Genomic DNA, 18,756 nt, shown 5'->3' on the forward strand with positions numbered 1-18,756 from the left:
CATTTACTTAAAAGCTGAGTTGAGAAAAGGTAAAATGAAACTCCAAGCAAAGAAATATATACATAGATGAAATACATAGATGTGAACTTGTTTTTACCAGTCAAAAGGATTTCAATTTTACTGTTGTGATAAGCGACACACTTATTTAGATCTGAACTTTGAGAGAATAATGTTTGTACTCCCAAACCAATAGAAACACAAATATGACAATAAAATATTTTGGAAAACATAAAAAAGAAAGAAAGCGCCAATCAACAATATCAATCCTCTACAGCAGCAAACCTCCAACCCAAAACATTGGCGAAACACAAAAAATCAGCAATTGGAATGCGCTAAATACATCAAAATTAACATCACAAATAATATGTGTATAAAAGTCCCAACATCTTAAATACAAAAAAATCTCCAGTGAAAATAATCCATAAATTTCGTGCATATAAGTGTATAGAAAAAATATGTCCAACACCCCAAACAAAAATTCTTCTTTAAACATATAAATCCACCGTACTTTATCCACCACCAAATGAATGGAATAAACTCACCAGAGCTCAATGCTGATTAGATTATAAATCAGCACAAGCGTGTTTGCTCTGGGAGCGATGAGAGTAGGTAGATCATGAAGCAGCACTCTATAGTATAGACACTTCCAGATATCAGGAACAATACTCTGCAGTGACTTTTGAGGTATGGCCAAGACTCTTTATATAACGATCCTCCTCCAAATATATAGTAATGTCACTCAAAAATAAAGAAAAGGCATGATGGTGCAGCAAGTAAGAACCATTAAAACTTTTTATTGCAATTTCATCTTACTCACAAAATAAAGTGTCCACCTGACACTGGTATAGCAAGCGATCAGATACACGGAATGGACGAGCCCCGTTCACCGCGGACACCTCGCCGACAGCTCCAGGGAACGTCCTGACGTCATCCAATATGCTCCGCCCTACGCGTTTCGTCACTCTGATGTCCTCACGGAGGACATCAGAGTGACGAAACGCGTAGGGCGGGGCATATTGGATGACGTCAGGACGTTCCCTGGAGCTGTCGGCGAGGTGTCCGCGGTGAACGGGGCTCGTCCATTCCGTGTATCTGATCGCTTGCTATACCAGTGTCAGGTGGACACTTTATTTTGTGAGTAAGATGAAATTGCAATAAAAAGTTTTAATGGTTCTTACTTGCTGCACCATCATGCCTTTTCTTTATTTTTGAGTGACATTACTATATATTTGGAGGAGGATCGTTATATAAAGAGTCTTGGCCATACCTCAAAAGTCACTGCAGAGTATTGTTCCTGATATCTGGAAGTGTCTATACTATAGAGTGCTGCTTCATGATCTACCTACTCTCATCGCTCCCAGAGCAAACACGCTTGTGCTGATTTATAATCTAATCAGCATTGAGCTCTGGTGAGTTTATTCCATTCATTTGGTGGTGGATAAAGTACGGTGGATTTATATGTTTAAAGAAGAATTTTTGTTTGGGGTGTTGGACATATTTTTTCTATACACTTATATGCACGAAATTTATGGATTATTTTCACTGGAGATTTTTTTGTATTTAAGATGTTGGGACTTTTATACACATATTATTTGTGATGTTAATTTTGATGTATTTAGCGCATTCCAATTGCTGATTTTTAATAAAATATTTTGGAATGGTTTCTGTCTTTTCTTGCAAATAAGATAAACAGTATACAAAACATAGGTTAAAACAGGTACTACAAATTGGGCAACATAAAAAATATTGTTACGTACAGCACTCCCTCCCATTCTTGAAAAGGCAGATACTGATGCTATACTTACAGCTCCAATCGCCAGTCATACCCAGCTTAAAATACTGGTACTTTCAAGTATAGGACACTCGCATGCATGTCCCCACAATGCAGAGCTTGGCACCTATATGGCCAGTCACCTAGACCAAGTGCCAGGCGGTGGGTGCACATAGCATAGCATAGAAAGTCATTTTTTTGAGAGACATTTATGGTATATGGAGTAATGGATGGTAACCAAAGTGGCAAGTGTAGGTATCTATTTTATAACAGGGAGATAGATTTGGTTTTTATTAAGTAGAGGTCACTATTAACACAAGCTTAACTGTGGATAAGCAACTACCTGCTTATCAAGCAGCAATACAGCATCCCAACTGCAGAATAATTTCCCAATAAGCTGACATATTACACAAGATATAATAACCCTTAACAAGTAACAGGTATAACACCTGCTCGACTGTGCAGTGTGCAAAAACATGGCAATCCTCTCCAAGTAAAACAGTTCACATATGTGTTTCATTTATAGTTAAATGGCTGGAGTTTCTAATTTTCCCATTTACTGATAACATCAAAATACAAACATAACTGCAGAGCTTCCATAAGCCCCTGCAGCAGTCACCTTGAGTAGGTATGTAAGCATGGGCAAATGACCTTATCCAATGCCTAATTTACTTGTACCCTATATAGATATGGTGGCACTTAGAACAGAGAGTATGGGGCATAAGTACTTCTCTCTTCAGGAACATTTAAACTTCAGAAGCACAACTAATTTGGTGTTATGATGTGCCATATAACTGCTATTAGACCTCCGTTCCCTTTCAGGCTGTGGTCAGCTTTTCAATTAGATCTAGACTTGAGTTGTGTGAAAACAAGTTCCGCGTCTTCTGTGCCTTGGTTATTAATGAGATATGTGTTGCCTGAATAAAACAGAAAATGTATGTCATTATTTTTAATTACTTTGTATAAACAATTGGGAAAACTCAATTTATGAATTAATCTCCATGATTATCTAAACCACAACTCCTAGAAAGTTCTCTGAATAAACAGACTGCTTATTTCAGCATAGAAACTATTCACCATACCTGTGAGGAAGGATAAAACTATCTAGAACGGTCTATGTACTCATGGACAGTACGACTGTATGGGCAATATGGAGTTCAGCATCAAGCCAACTAGAGTTGTGTTCAAAATAATAGCAGTTAAATATCACTAACCTGATCAATCACTGTTTTTGGTAGAAATGATATTTCTACATGGCAAATAATTTACTAGCAGGTGTAGTAGAGTAATAGAAATCCAACAGACCCAACAGTCATGACATGCATGCTGCTGATTCTGTGTAATTGAATCACTAATTGAAATGGGCATGTTCAAAATAACAGGGGTGTGGAGTTCTATTAGTGAGGTCGGTCATTCATTCTTTGAAAAACAGGTGGCAATTATTGCCCTTATTTAAGGAAAGAAGGCAGCAAATGTTGTACATGCTGGTTACAGTGCATTTCTCTCTGAAATTCTGAGGAAAATGGGTTGTTCCATACATTGTTTAGAAGAACAGAGTACCTTGATTAAAAAGTTGATTGGAGAGGGGAAAACATATAAAAAAAGTGCAGAAAATGATAGGCTGCTCAGCTAAAATGATCACAAATGCTTTAAAATGGCAACCAAAACCTGAAAGACGTGGAAGAAAGTGAAAAACTACCATTAGAAAGGATAGAAGAATAGCCAAAATGGCAAGGACTCAGCCAACAATCAGCTCCAGGAAGATCAAAGAAGGTCTAAAGTTCCCTGTGAGTACTGTTACAATTAGAAGACGCCTATGTGAAGCCAAGCTATCTGCAAGAAGTCCCCGCAAAGTCCCACTATTGAAAAAAAGACGTGCTGAAGAGGTTACAATTTGCCAAAGATCACATTGACTGGCCTAAAGAGAAATGGCGCAACATTTTGTGGACTGATGAAAGTAAGATTGTTCTTTTTGGGTCTAATGGCCGGAGACAGTTTGTCAGACGACCCCCAAACACTGAATTCAAGCCACAGTACACTGTGAAGACAGTGAAGCATGGTTGCGCAAGCATCATGATATGGGGATGTTTCTCATACAACGGTGTTGGGCCTATTTATTGCATACCAGGGATCATGGATCAGTTTGAATACATCAGAATACTTGAAGAGGTCATGCTGCCTTATGCTGAAGAGGAAATGCCCTTGAAATGGATGTTCCAAAAGACAACGACCCCAAACACACCAGTAAACGTGCAAAATCTTGGTTCCAGACCAACACGATTGACGTTATGGAGTGGCCAGCCCAATCTCCGGATCTTAATTCAATAGAAAACTTGTGGGGTGACATCAAAAATGCAGTTTCTGAGGCAAAACCAAGAAATAGAGAAGAACTGTGGAATGTAGTCCAATCATCCTGGGCTGGAATACCTGTTCACAGGTGCCAGAAGTTGGTTGACTCCATGCAACACAGATGTACAGCAGTTCTCAGAAACAGTGCTTATACAACTAAATATTCATTAAGTGATTCAAAGGAAAGCAAAATCTTCAATGTTTGAGTTTGTAAAGAATACAAACACTGCTATTTTTTTTGAACAGTCTAATATTCACTTTTCTTCAATGTTTTAAGAGGAACAACACAAATTTTATATATTCTTCTTCATGTTTTGATTTGGAATAGAATGTGTAGTGTTCCCAATGCATTTGTGTGTATGGAAATAAAAGCTATTAGAAGGAGTTTGAGCTTTATTCACTTTTTTCAACACAGTGCTATTATTTTGAACACAACTGTATATAACGAACAGTTTAGAATGGTAAACCAATGTGTCAACAGAAGAGGCTTATTGTCAAATGGGCACTAAAACACTCCTTGTGTTCTACGTGCATTAGCCAATCATTACTACTGTTTTCACTTAAACCACCTACATTTAAAATAATGAGCACACCAATCAGTTATTTTAAGTGTTTAGAAAGCAGTTCTCAATTGTTACCTTATTATTAGGTATTATGAGCATTTTGCCAGGATTTGGACAGCTTTCTAAACGCAACATCTTTCCCTCTGGGAATGTGGACAAGGCTGGATCATACCTTACAGCCCAAACCAGAATTGGGTCAGCTTCTTGAAGGGCCACATGGCTGGTGGTGCAGCCCTGATGACTGATTATAAGCCAAGGCTATGACACTGAATGAACCCCTAAGCGGTTCCTGAAGCTGGTCGGTCCACTGTGGCAGGGTTAGACAAATAAACCCTTAGCTCAAGAAAATTAATGGGAAGTCTTGGACTTCAACATTTACATCTGGACTACTCTTTAGCCCAACAGGCTTACATCTGTCATCAGAACTGTACAGGTTTACAAGAGAAAGCTTATCAACATACTGTATTTTGAGAGGTTGAAAATAGTAAAGAGAGAATAAAGGGAAAAAAAAAAAAAAAGGAAGAGAGAAAGCAATTCCCCAATTCCAAAGCCACGTCAGCCACGCCTCCTTTGAAGACGGGCGCATGGGCCTGGTCCAGAGGCTGAGAGTGTTTGACCCACAAATACATTGAACTGAATAGGCCTGGAGTAAAACTGGCACAAAGGAAACCACCGTGAGACCCATTACTCTCACGCAAAATTGGACTAGTGAGTCAAAGGCCTGGCCATGAGCAAAGAGGGTCAACACCTATTCCCAGGGAAGAAACACCCGGACCATGTCCAAAACTAGACCCAATTCCTTCAAGTGGTGGGTAAGATCCAATGCAGACCTTTGGAAATTGAGGATCCACCTGAAGCTCAGAAGTGTCTTTATCACCCACTGATCACTGGTCGCCAGGGCCTGAGCGAAAAGCTCTTTTAAGAGGAGATTGTCCAGGTATCTGATAATGTGTACTCCCTAAAAGCAGAACAGTACAAAGAGCATGGCAAGCACCTTAGATAGGGCCGTGAATAGGCCAAATCAAAGAGCCACAAAATGGAAGTGCTGCTCACCCACTGAAAATCATAGGAACAGCTGATGTGGGAGAAAAGACGGGAACAGGTAAATTTGCATCCTTAATGAATATCGATGCTTTAAAATGTCTTTGTTACACTAATGCAAATACAGATTGCGTGGATTCCATCTGAACTCGAAAACTTCTATTAAAAGTTATATTGATCTTTATTTTTACCTCATCATAAAACCTTCATAGTGTTTCTACTACCATGTGTACATATAAAATAGTTGTACATACAAAATTGTTACAGAGTTTTACAATCAATACCCAACATGTTTTGGAGACTACTGCTCCTTCAGGGATAAATAGTATAATCCTAAGGAGTCTTTGGATGACAGTGATTGAGGCTGGATGCCGATGTAGGGATGGTATCCCAGCTTGTCTATTGATCTCATGATCTATGCTTGATTACCTCACGTGAAATGTGAGTGTATTTGGTTTTTTTACAGTAAATATTCTGTCTCTTACCTCAGTTCAAATGTGCAGAATTCTCTAGCTGAGGAACTGGTCTGCAAAGATTGTCTGGAAAGAACATTTTATGGAGAATGGCTCTTTGAAGAGTTCTTACAAATCAATGAGAGAAGTTCCCCAACATCCCTTTCCAAGGAATATATGCAAATGAATTCCCTGCAATATCAATGGGACTTTCTAGGCAACAAACTTCTATTAAAAGTTATAATTATCTTTTCATCTCATCATAAAGCCTTCATAGTGTTTCTACTACCATGTGTACATATAAAATAGTTGTACATACAAAAATTGTTAGAGATTTACATATTTAACAGAGATTTACAATCAATACCTACACGTTTCGGAGACTATGGCTCCTTCTTCAGAAGTAACTCTGTAGACAGTACAATGTAATCTGAAATAACATATTAGAAGATACAGTCTCATCACATTGTAGCCCCCAAAGGCAGACACTGAGATCACATGAATGCCCAAAAAAAAAACGGAGAGGTAACAAATCTGTAGGTTTGTATGAAGGCAAAAAAATTTTGCTTTATAAATGAAAATAAGGGGGAGAGGATGGTATGAAAAATGTGCATGATATAGAATTATACAAACAAGCACATAGAACCAAGCACTATGGTTCTGTGCGCCTATTTCTATGTTTATATATCATGCACATTTTTCACCATCCGCTCCCTCTTTTTCTTTTATAAAACAATCTTTGCCTTCATACAAATATACGGAGTTGTTGCCTCTCCTTCAGCATTTTTTCGGCATTCATGTGATCTCAAGTGTCCACCTTTGGGACATTATTATGAAACTTCAAAATTATAAATATCACATGCTATATACATGGCTGTATGTTCTAATGATATATGTTATTTCAGATTACATTGTATTATCTACAGAGTTACCTCTGAAGAAGGAGCCATAGTCTCCGAAACGTGTAGGTATTGATTGTAAATCTCTGTTAAATATGTAAATCTCTAACAATTTTTGTATGTACAACTATTTTATATGTACACATGGTAGTAGAAACACTATGAAGGCTTTATGATGAGATGAAAAGATAATTATAACTTTTAATAGAAGTTTGTTGCCTAGAAAGTCCCATTGATATTGCAGGGAATTCATTTGCATATATTCCTTGGAAAGGGATGTTGGGGAACTTCTCTCATTGGTTTGTAAGAACTCTTCAAAGAGCCATTCTCCATAAAATGTTCTTTCCAGACAATCTTTGCAGACCAGTTCCTCAGCTAGAGAATTCTGCACATATACTATTTAGGTGGGAGATGAGGCTCCACTCAGCAGGTAGCACAGACGTTACTGTATCCTGTACCAGGATAAAGCCAGACACCTTGGCACCAATAATTTGGGGGCTGAGGTCTCGGCTGAACCCAAATTACAATATAATATTCATATGCGAAGTAAAGTGTCAGACATTTTCTGAGCTCACTCCAGTGATGGACACAGAGGAATGCATAGCTGCAAGTGTCATTAGAAGAAGAGCAGAAGGTGCTGAGACTGATAGTTTAGTAGTGACTGCGTGCTACTTTCTGGACACTGGGACTGTTGTGGCTTGTAGCTCTGTATTGTCAGTGCTGCTTTTCAGACACTGGAACTCCCCTTTTTCCCCACTTTGTAGACCCTTTTCTGTGGAAGCCACTTGCAAGCAGAACCTGTGGGGGGGGGGGGGTTCTGAGATTAGCATGTGCCCAGAGTCTCCACAGGCTGTGCTACCTGCCCTTCCTGCTGTGTGACCAAAGTCCTCCATGGACTGTCCTGTCTGCCCACCCTGCTGTGTGCCCAGAATCCTCTATGGACTGCCCTCGCTGCCCTCTCTGCTTTGTGCTCACAGTCCTCCACGGAATGCCCTGCCTGGACACCCCCCCCCCCGACAACAAGACCACCATACTCACTACCCAGGATAGTTGGACTTTGGTAGCATTTGTCTTTCTCCTTGCTGTTCCATTTTGCAACCCTGTGGATTATTTCTCCATGCTGTGCCATATTGCTACCCTGTGGACTATTCAATTCTGCTGGGCCCAATTACCATCCTGAAGAATATCTCTCCTTGCTGGGCCCAATTACCATCCTGAAGAATATCTCTCCTTGCTGTGCCTATTACCACCCTTGCCTATATACACACATTCCCCAATAAACACCTACACGTCGGGTTCTCTGTGACTTCTCTGGGTTCTCTCTCTCTGTGTTCCTAGTTCATCACAGTCCCTTACTGGTGACCTTAGGTCCAGAAAATGGTGACCGCTCTAACTTCAAAAAGGAGCATACCTCGCCCACCAGAACCTTAATGGTTTCCTTCAGCTTGGGAGACATTGAGGGTGCGTGACTGCCCATCTCCCAGGAAGAGTTATCTAAAACTGAAAATTCTGTTCCATTTCTCTCTCCACCTCCTCAGGAAGCAGCGTTGCCACGATGGACGAAACTCAGCAGGGGACACAAACTGGCACATCCCAGGGTCCCTATAAGTGCAGAGACTTTCTCAATCAGATCTGCCATAGAGGCTAAAAACTCACCTCTAGTAAAAGGGAGGAATGGGAAGTACCCGAGGAGTTAAGAGGAGACTCCCAGGTATGGAGGTCCAGGGTACCAGAAGTTTTTAGAAGAATCCAGAATAAACTCATCTTGGCTTTGTACACAGTGTGTTTTGGTCTGTCCCCTCGCCCCATTTCTCTTGTGCATGTCATCTGCAAAAAGGGTGAGGGGATCTCCTGAGTGGTACTCACAACCTTGTACTGCAAGGCAGAAGGGATGCATCTATCCTGTGTCTCACAACTGAAGGCTGAAGGAAGGGATGTTCTGGAAGCACCAGGAATCAGCCACAAAGGCTATAGATGCAGCAAGGTGGAGAAAATACTTGCTCTTGTGAAGAATCATGTGTGTCTTCTGAATATTACAGGTAGAAATCGAAAATATAAGTCAAAAACCGGCTCTGAGTAGAAAAAGTTCTTCCATCACCCAAGGACACTAGCAAAAATCTAAGGATTGCTGGGAGCAAGAGGGGTTGTGTGCGCTGTCCTAACAACTTTGTCTGTTAGTGTCCTCACCTGAAGGTAGCAGCATATAACCCAAGCTCTTGATTAATGGAAGCCTGTATAATGTACACGGTCTCCTGTACATGGTATCTATTGGTCATGGGTTAAACAGCCTTTCCAACTTTTTGTAAGCACCTTTGTTTCTTTTGGGGCAAAAGGAAGGTATTGTCTTACATCAGACTACTACACTCTAAGGGACACATTTATAAATAGTGAAGACAAAAACAGGAACAAAAAAGTGGAGCTAATACCTATGGTGACCTATTAAGGGTTTTTTTATTTATAGAGAAAATACAAAAAGTACTCTAAACAGTTAGTAAAGGCAACACTTACTTTTCTTTTTCTACAGTTTTTATAAACAGGGCCTCATGATTTGTTTAGCCAGGGAACATTTCAATAAACGGAATAACAGAAACTATTAAGCAGATTCACTCGTACAATTACAGTAAACTAAAATCTGATACCATGAATTACCACAGTTTTCATATTAGTACATTTCAATAATTGTTTTCATATTAGACATAAAAGCAAAGTAGGCACAAAGTGTTAATCTTTGCTTGATGGCAAATGGATCATTGCTTGACCTCAAACTAATTTTTTTTAAAAATGCAAGGGTCCTGTGGAACTCAATCTCTAACACAATTTTCAATAACCTTTATCCTAGATGTCCCAGAATCATTTATTTAATGAGACCCTGTCATAAAAAGTTTAAAAACTACAAGCGAAAACCATTGAAAAATCAAGTATTTTAAATGCTTATTTTCAGAATTTTTTTATCTACTTGCATTGTGTGCCTTTGAAATTAATAGGGGATTTGACTACTTAAAATAGTAAATTCCCTAGCACAGCCTTTTCCCTCCTGCCACATTATAGCCCTCTCCTCTTCTGGGAGTATCTAATTACTGTCTGTGCTGGCATAGCTCCTTTGCCTCTCCCTACATAACCTTTATGGAGCAGGCTGGAGAGGAGCAAGGGATAATACAAAAGAGTGTCACTTCAGTCTGCGGACATCACATCCATGATGTGCCCAGCAGCAGTCTATAACCTTTTGGATTTCTATACTAGGGAAGATTTTAAAAGGTAAAAATCATGCATAAATACATTAAATACACATATAACTGCATGGGAAAACTGTTTGAAATAAATTGTCTACAGAGTCTCTATAAATTATTCTTTTGTCATATACTGCTACAAGTCCTTGTAGGATAGCCACTGAAAAATAATTCACTCATGACACTAAATAACTGTGTTGTGGGACATTGTTTTAAACAAATTGACAAATGAATAAAAAAATAGAATATACGCTATTGTGTGCATCAAACACACTTACAGAACAATTAAATGCCTGGTCTCCCTCTTCTGTGTGGTTCTATCTGCTGGTCTTTACATTATTACTTTGCTCTGTAACGGTGTAGGGGGCAGTAGAAGGTGCAACATAGTGCAAAGTAGGTATCTCATCCCATCAGGTATCCGACACTTTCGTAAGTGTCAGGAGCTGAGGAATTTTCAACCAGTGTAATAACTGAATAGAGCAGAGATTGGTGGCACAGGAACAGTTAGTATTATTGTATTTAAAGGAAAAAGTAGCCAGAGTCACATTTCACTAACTGGAAATCACTGGGATAGCGCTTTATAAACTCTTTAGTCACTTACGTGGGGGAATGTAAAAGAAGTCACCACTCTTTAAAATGCGGTATGATTTGTGAAGTTTCAGCATTATTTTCCCACTTACTATGTAGAAAACCTGAGAAAGATACAGAAAAAAAAAAAAAAAAAACACGTTTTCAGAGCATGAATATGTTAATGGAATTTTACTCTTTCAGCACAAATATGCTCTGATATTTTACAGTATATCCAAATCTTAAATTGGTTCTAGAGGTAGAAGTTTACTTTTTACCTTAAATAATTCTTTGAATTAAAGTGGAACTACAGGAAAATCTTTTTTTTTTTACATTTTGGATAGGGTAAGGGAGGGTTATAACCCGCGTCCATATTTATTTTTTGCCATCTGTGTCCCTTTGGGGACCTTCAATCTCTGTCCCATAGCCATAACAAGAAGTGAGAAGAAATGCCTGCAAATTAAGGGAATCCAGGTCACAGAACTAGAGTTCCCATTTTAGGATTTCCCCGCTATTAATTTTCTGGGGAAAAATCAAAATGTGGGCTTTTCTTTTACTTTCACTTACAAAGACAATGGTCAACAGAACAAACAGAGAGGAAGGATCTCCCCAACGGGGGCCCAGACAGCAATAAAAACTGACAGGTGTTCTCATCTCTCTCCACTCTATCCAAAAACTATATGAAAAAAGTTTTGCCTTTAGTTATACTTTAAAGTGGCTGTAAAGGCTCAAGGTTTTGTAACCTTCATGCATTCTATGCATGAAGGTAAAAAATCTTGTGTGCGCAGCAGTGCCCCCAGACCCCTCAACATTTACCGTCTCATCGCGATCCAGCGGTGTGAACAACAGCTTCGGCTGTCCTGGGTCTCTGTCTCCTCCTTGGCTGAGACAACAAGCAGGAGCCATTGGCTCCCACTGCTGTCAATTACAGCCAGTCAGCCAAAGAGGAGAGAGAGGGGGAGGGGGCAAGCTGTGACTCCATGTACAAATTGACACACGGAGCAGCGGGTGCCCCCATAGCAAGCTGCTTGCTGTGGGGGCACCTGATAGGTAAGGGGGAACCAGATCCTCATGTCTGTAACATAGATCATGATCTGGCATGGCTGAAGATTGGCCAAAGCAATGGAAATTGCAGTTCAGTGTTTCTAAATGTACCTAGGGAGAAAAAAAATCCTCTGACAGAGTACAACATTGTGGGTACAGTGTTGGTCAGTACTACAGGGGGAAACGATTTGGGAAAGTACTTATTTCAGATGATTGCAGAATGAGCAGTGTGGCCAAGCCGTGGGAAAGTGAATAGAATTCTAGGATGCATTACTAGAGGGGTGACCAGCAGGAACAAGGAGGTTCTGCTTCCCCTATAGAGATCTTTAGTGAGACCATATTTAAAATACTGCATCCCATTCTAGAGACCTCACTTACAAAATAAAAAGTCCAGAGACAGGTAACAAAAATGGTGAAAGGTCTGAGGGATAAAACATATCAGGAGAGACTTCAGGAACTTAACATGTACAGACTGGAGGAAAGAAGGGAAAGGAGCAACGACTGAAACCTTTAAATACTTCAAGGGGTTGAATAAGGTTCAAAACTGCAGTGTTTTCAATATGAAGCTAAGAGCAAGAACAAGGGGATATGACCTCAAACTGAGGAAAGTTCAAAACTAATCTTAGAAAGTATGGTTTTACTGAAAGAGTAGTTGATACTTGGAATAGATTTTCATCTGAGGTAGTAAGTCGGTCAACAATAAGTGGCTTCAAACATGCTTGGGACAAAACAGAGAGAAAAAAAATGAAAAAAAAAAGATAGGTATAAATTGAAGAAAAAAAAAAAAGGCAGACTTAATGTGTCTGCTGTCACTTTTCTATGTAATTCCTGATGATAACACCACTGTCCAGTTATCTCCCCCAAATAATATATCTACCACCACAAACAACACTCTCCTCTTGACATTGGTCAGGTCACTACAGAGAAGGTTGCTAAACTTTTCTTGCTAGACTTTTTCATTCGGTATTAATAACACAACTATGCTTTCCTTCCCTCACACCAGAGTGCAAGGTGTAAATCTTGGCTCCTACTTCTTTCAAACCGACATCAAATTGCTGTTCAAATCTTGCTGCCTTCATCTCCATAAAAAGTTCAGTAGACACCTCTATTTTGCCAGTAACACAACCAAGTCTTCATTCTATAATGAATGCTGCTATCAGACTCATCAACCTTACTAACCGCTCAATATAAGCCACCCTCTACAGGCTGAATGAGAGTCAGGCTATGAGGGTCTTTGGCCACCTACTGCAGAAGAAGAGTGGGATTCCTTTAACCCTTTTCCTAAATTACTTACACGGAGGCAGCAGTAAGCTCAGGCCTCATGTGGCATTTCTAAGAGTAGTTTCCAATGTAGGGCCAAAGAGATGACATCTCTCAAAAGTCAAGCAAGTCAAATGTTATTTGAATGTGGCATCAACATTCCAGCATCGTAACTCAGTACTTTTTGCATCTGTATAGACATCAGACTCATATGGGACATAAAATTAGATGCTTTTGGTTTAGGAGATTAGAATTACACCCAACACAGTACAAAGGGTGGTCAATTGAAACTGGGAAATGAGGAATTCTAGCTGCTGGTTGGAAAAAGCCTTGAAGGTAAGCACAGCTTCTGTCTAGTAGTTTTCCTGTTACAATGTCACTGGTGTATCCTCAGTGGGAATAGACTACCATGAACAAATTCCCTCTCAGGGGGGGACGGGGACAGTTTGAACATAATCTCAGATGGGGCCCAGGACCCTTCAAGGGTGCTTCCAATCCCCATGGAATAATACCTTGAGAGTGTAGGCAGTCTTATAAAAACCCGAGTGTGGAGACAGCAGGCTGATACCCCAAATGCAGGATAGAACCCACTGCATTAATAAGAATCAAAACACCCCCTTGTCTTTTAGAAGGGATGATAGGAAACTGAAAAACATCAAAGACAGTGTTTTCACAAATCTGAGTCAGAAATGGTCACAGCGTCCGATGCCCTGGGAAGGTCAGAGATAGGTTCTGCAAAGAATGGCGCAAAAGTGCATTTAGAGCACTTCCTCTTCAAGGAATTGAGCAAATGAGGAATAAAGTCCTAAGTGAACTTGAAAGTCCCTGATGACAGAAAACGGTATTTTGTGTCAACACACTAAGTTAGAGAACTCTGCAATGCAGAACCCATAACTATAGGCTCACAAGATTGTAGATTGAGGGCATCCATTCTCTCTGATGAGATCAAGTAGCTTCCTGTCACAGACTTGGGGCTGCAGGAGAACAATTGCCCGGAGAACTCTGTGTTTTAATGTGTTTTAAAGTTATCCACAAGAAGCTGGCCTCTAGTTGACTATTATGCCCATCCTGACTTCCATCTAGCCTGGGCACTTTATCAGTGCTTCACTGGGTCCTAGCCACATTCTCATGGAACTGTATAGGGCCAAGGGCCAAAAGGAATACCCGCTAACTTTACTAGGAGTCGCGTCGAAGGCTCATTGTCCTACCACACTTCTCTTTTGAGACTATGTTCTCCTTTTGGTGGGACACGGGCCGGGGTGGTTACTGAGTGGGAGCTTGCTTGGGAATCTCAGAATTTCAGGGTTAGGTAACCACAGCTATGGAACTGTTGCCCAGTTACTCTACGAACAGCACCTGGGTACCTTTAATGCAGCTGTCACTCCGGCCCATCCAAGGAACATGACGCTTTCTGAATCATATCATCTGGGGGTCTGGGAATTGCTGCTGCTCCCTCGCGATCACTCCAGAAGAACTACCATTGTAACATGTGGCTTCCTATGTATAATGTATTCCTGTGTGGGCGTCGGACTGTCTGAGGTGGGCATTGTCTGTGATAAGGTGATTAGCGTTTACCTGATAGTCTGTATAAATTCAGTTCTTCTTGTTTACTCCAAAAACTGTTGTCTAGTTCTTTTGGGTAGCTATAGCTATAGTCACTTGTCTCGTGTTCCAGAGCTTAGGAAGCAGCTTCTTGGTGGATATACCCAGCCGGGGTGACTGGAGTCCGTCACAGTGCCTCCAGATCCAGTTGGGGAGCATGGACTTGGTCCCCCACTGTGCCAATGTGCAGACATAAAATGTACATGTAGCAGTACCGCAACAGTACAGCTGGATAAAACAAAAACTGAAATGTTTTTTGAACAACACAGAAAACCCGATTCAGATGGCACAGAGTCACTGGCATGAACGGGGTGAGCAACATCAGAGACCCACTGTACAACACGGTGGCATCAGCTGTGAGAAACTTTCAAAAGGCAGGTAGAAAGGACTTCCCAGACTCCACTGTTAGACTCCTAAGACACCAAGCTATCTCCTACACCCAGGCATCTAGATTGAAAGCCAAGCACCCACAAAGGTCAACAGATGTTCCCCACTCTGGAAAGTTGGAGCACATCTTTATATGAAGGAAGACTTTGATGATTTGGCAGACTTGTGCCAGATATTTAGAGTGGACTGACAGCCAAGCCTAGGGGGCCTCTGGGCTGAGATCGAGAGAGCAAAGAAGCAAAAAGGGCTGTTTCTTCAAAGGCAGTGAAGGGAAAGACTTTGCAGTTTGCTTCCTAGGCGTCTTCTGCTAGGGAAGATGGGTGCTCTTGCCACCAGCAGCATCCTTGATCAAGAGTAGGTCTGAAGAGATATTGGGGTTGATTTACTAAATCTGAAGAGTGCAAAATTTGGTACAGCTGTGCATGACAGCCAATCAGCTTGTTCAATTAAGCTTTGCCAAAAAAAAAATAAATTGGAAGCCGATTGGTTTTTGTGCAGAGCTGCACCAGATTTTGCACTCTCCAGTTTTAGTAGTTCAACCCCGTTGTCTCTTGAAGGCCGTGCAAATTAAACAGTTCTTGCACAAATGTTCTGCACTTAAGCCAAAGTGTCCTACATACACAGTATGAACCAACAAATGGTACATGAGATATAACAGGAGGCTTCTAGAAATGTGTCACAACTGAAATGTAATGCTACAGTCATCCACTCCAAGCATTCAAGGAGCATGGGATCAACCATAGTAATGGTTAGATCATTGTTATGGGATTTTGACTGGTCAGACACAGTCTGACAAAGTGAAGTCACAGTCAAAATGTGGTGCAGGGTGGAACCTGCCAATAATAACAGAGCTCTAGAAAGGGCTTCCAACATCTTACTGGTGGGGTCCTTAAAAGGCAGGTGCATTAACCACTGGTAAGGTAGTTGCCACTGAATCTAAAACAGAAATAGACTATTTCTGAATGAAATCCTCACAAAACGGATACAAAGCCAGCAAGTGTTTAGGGGGAGCAAACAACTTAATAGAGTGATTTCAATCTCCATAGAGAAACAGCTAGGGGAAAAAGGGCTGACCCAAAACCCAAATGTGTTTTGGGTCATGTGCCATTTGAGGCACATTTTGATATTTCTAGCAGGCCATTACAACTAAAGAACACAGATCCAGACATTGGCTCTAACCTCTACAAAATGGGGACCTGCCCCAAAGATGGGAGAATCCACTCATTTTGACACAGACTGGCATATTAAAATTATCACCAAAATAGGATGGAGAGCAACACCAATTATTCAAACTTGGAGTTTAACAGACTCCGTTAATTCCATCAAGGTAAGCACACTATTCACGCACTTGGTGGTCTGCCTTTTAAGGCTGATTACTGGTGCATCTACGATGGGGAAAGACTGCCAACTAATACATTCACTCTCAAAAGGGGAAACGTACCAACACATCTCGGGTGACGCCCAGGAACCGTCATGGTGTTTCCAGTCCTTGTAGAAGCAGTAACCAAATAGTGGATGTAATGGATAGGTCTTTGCGGTTGTAGGAGTTTTAAAAGACCTGGAACAACAAGCAGTTCCTCCAGGAGTCTACTTCAGGAGACAGCTGTGACCCAGATTGCGCCGCATTAGAGGTAGACCGTTGAGAGTCTGAATAAGTACGAATTACAACAACCACAGGGCTAATTTGAGAAAAAGGCTCAGAATCTGAGAGAGACAATGCTAGAGCACATTTAGAACCTCTGGGGGCAGATTGCCCCAGTATCTGGGCACAAGCAGACAGGAAGTTCAAAATGGACACGGTGGTTCCTGTGGACAAGGGGGCAGCCCTGACCACACCACATGGAGCTGAGTTAGCCTCTGATCAGGACAATCCTATACCAATCAAGAACCAAAGTTATGGATTTGGGAAGTTGGGTCCTGCTGAGGATAATAGGTAAATGCTCCAAGAACTACTAACAGTATGAGCTGAAATCACCTGTGCCAGCAGGACTATCCATTGTGTGTCTTCGTATAAATGTAATGCATCTAGACCCAAAAAGAGGCAAAACTCCTAAGTACTCACAAATCAGGCGGCCATAGGTGAAAAAGTCACTGTAGGCAGGAGCAGCAGTGCAATGTTGCTTACTCCAGGCTAAATGGTGGGAAAGAGTGTGTATGTGTAAAATATCTTAGAAGACCTAGCAAAGCTTTTTAAAGGCAAATGTAAAAGAACATGAAACATATTCGGCTCCATTCCAGCAGTAAGAATTTACTGATTGACAGCTGTGAGTCGATAACAGCGGCCGACAAGCTCATACAGTTCTATGACAGGCTGTCAGTGGCTGTGGCTATTTATGACTTTGCAGAGTTAGTGGTCAATCCCAGCTGTAGGAATCAGTAAATTCTTACTGCTTGGATTCGCAGCATGCGAGTGGTGCCTTAGCATGATATATTGTATATGTATGACTGGTCATAATCAAAAATTCTAAAACGTTTATACCAACCAAAATATCACACTGAGGGGTACTTCTAAATTCCTCCTCCATTGGCTTGAGCACAATCTTGCCAGTGCTGAAGATATTATTGTTGAAACACCTCCACACCAGAGGAGGATTACTTTGACTGTCACTGTCTGCGTGATGTATACAATCTGCAAAAAATAAATATATCACCAAAATAGGTAAAGCGGAGCTTCAGTCAACTCTGTGGGTGGGTATAACCACTCAAAGTCCAGTGATGTATCAGTACGTTGCTGGTCCTTGTTGGGTATACATATATGCTATGGTTTTTTTCTTGAAGGCTGTGGGCTGAATGAAAAAAAAAAAAAAAAGAATAAATCTCTGCCAGAAAAAGCTTGTGGTATGCCCACCATTAGAATAAACCGCCCTACATCCACCTACTTCTAATGGTGGGCTCACATGAAATGTTTTTTTTTTTTTTTCATTCAGCCCTAGCAGATTCCTCTATTCACATCTATCGATATGGATGAAGAAATCACTGCCAAAATATTTTTTGTCAAAATATATGCCAAAGCATAAGGACCATCCACCCACTGGCCACTCCAGGCCCCCATGCTTGGGCTGCACACACTTATGTATATTCTGAGAGCAAACCCCCTGTTGCTGTTAGAATAAACAGATTGGTGCTGCAGCTGATTGGCATTCCTGCAAAGAAAACAGCAACAGTTAACAATAAAACAGTAAATCAATAAAACAACTTTTTTATTGAAGTATAAGCCAAAAAATATTATCTAATATTTAATATAATTGCCAGAGCATAGGGACCATCCACCCACTGGTTACCACAGGCCCCCATGCTTGGGCATATATGCTCTTTTTTTTTTTTTTTTTTTAACTGGATGAAATTTATCATCCAACAGCGCTGCACACATTTACTTATGTATATTCTGAGAGCAAGACCCTGTTGCTGTTAGAATAAACAGATCGGTGCTGCAGCTGAATGGCATTCCTGCAAAGAAACCAGCAATGGTTAACAGTAAAACCGCAACAGTAAAACTGTAACTTGACAATAAACAACTATTTTTAGTTTTTAATTTTTTTTTACTTTTTATTTTTTATGTTTTACTTTTAATTTAATTTTTAACCAGATGGTAGG

General features: G+C 40.6%; 1 protein-coding gene across 3 annotated transcripts in view; it reads right to left on the minus strand.

Annotated features, from left to right (window-relative positions):
• Positions 1–1,603: 1,603 nt before the first annotated feature.
• CENPC (centromere protein C) overlaps positions 1,604–18,756 on the minus strand; it is a 149,156-nt gene continuing 132,003 nt past the window's right edge. For all 3 annotated transcript variants that reach the window (XM_089669985.1, XM_089669986.1, XM_089669984.1), the window contains 3 exons: positions 17,646–17,791; positions 10,904–10,994; positions 1,604–2,688 (listed from right to left, as the gene is read on the minus strand). In XM_089669985.1, the coding sequence (XP_089526111.1) occupies positions 2,609–2,688; positions 10,904–10,994; positions 17,646–17,791 (317 nt within the window). In that variant the 3' untranslated portion in view covers positions 1,604–2,608. The remainder of the gene's footprint in view (positions 2,689–10,903; positions 10,995–17,645; positions 17,792–18,756) is intronic.

Source organism: Staurois parvus, unplaced genomic scaffold (assembly GCF_062004578.1).
Source record: "Staurois parvus isolate SC_StPar_1 unplaced genomic scaffold, SC_StPar_1.0 ptg000086l, whole genome shotgun sequence".
Lineage (NCBI taxonomy): Eukaryota > Metazoa > Chordata > Amphibia > Anura > Ranidae > Staurois > Staurois parvus.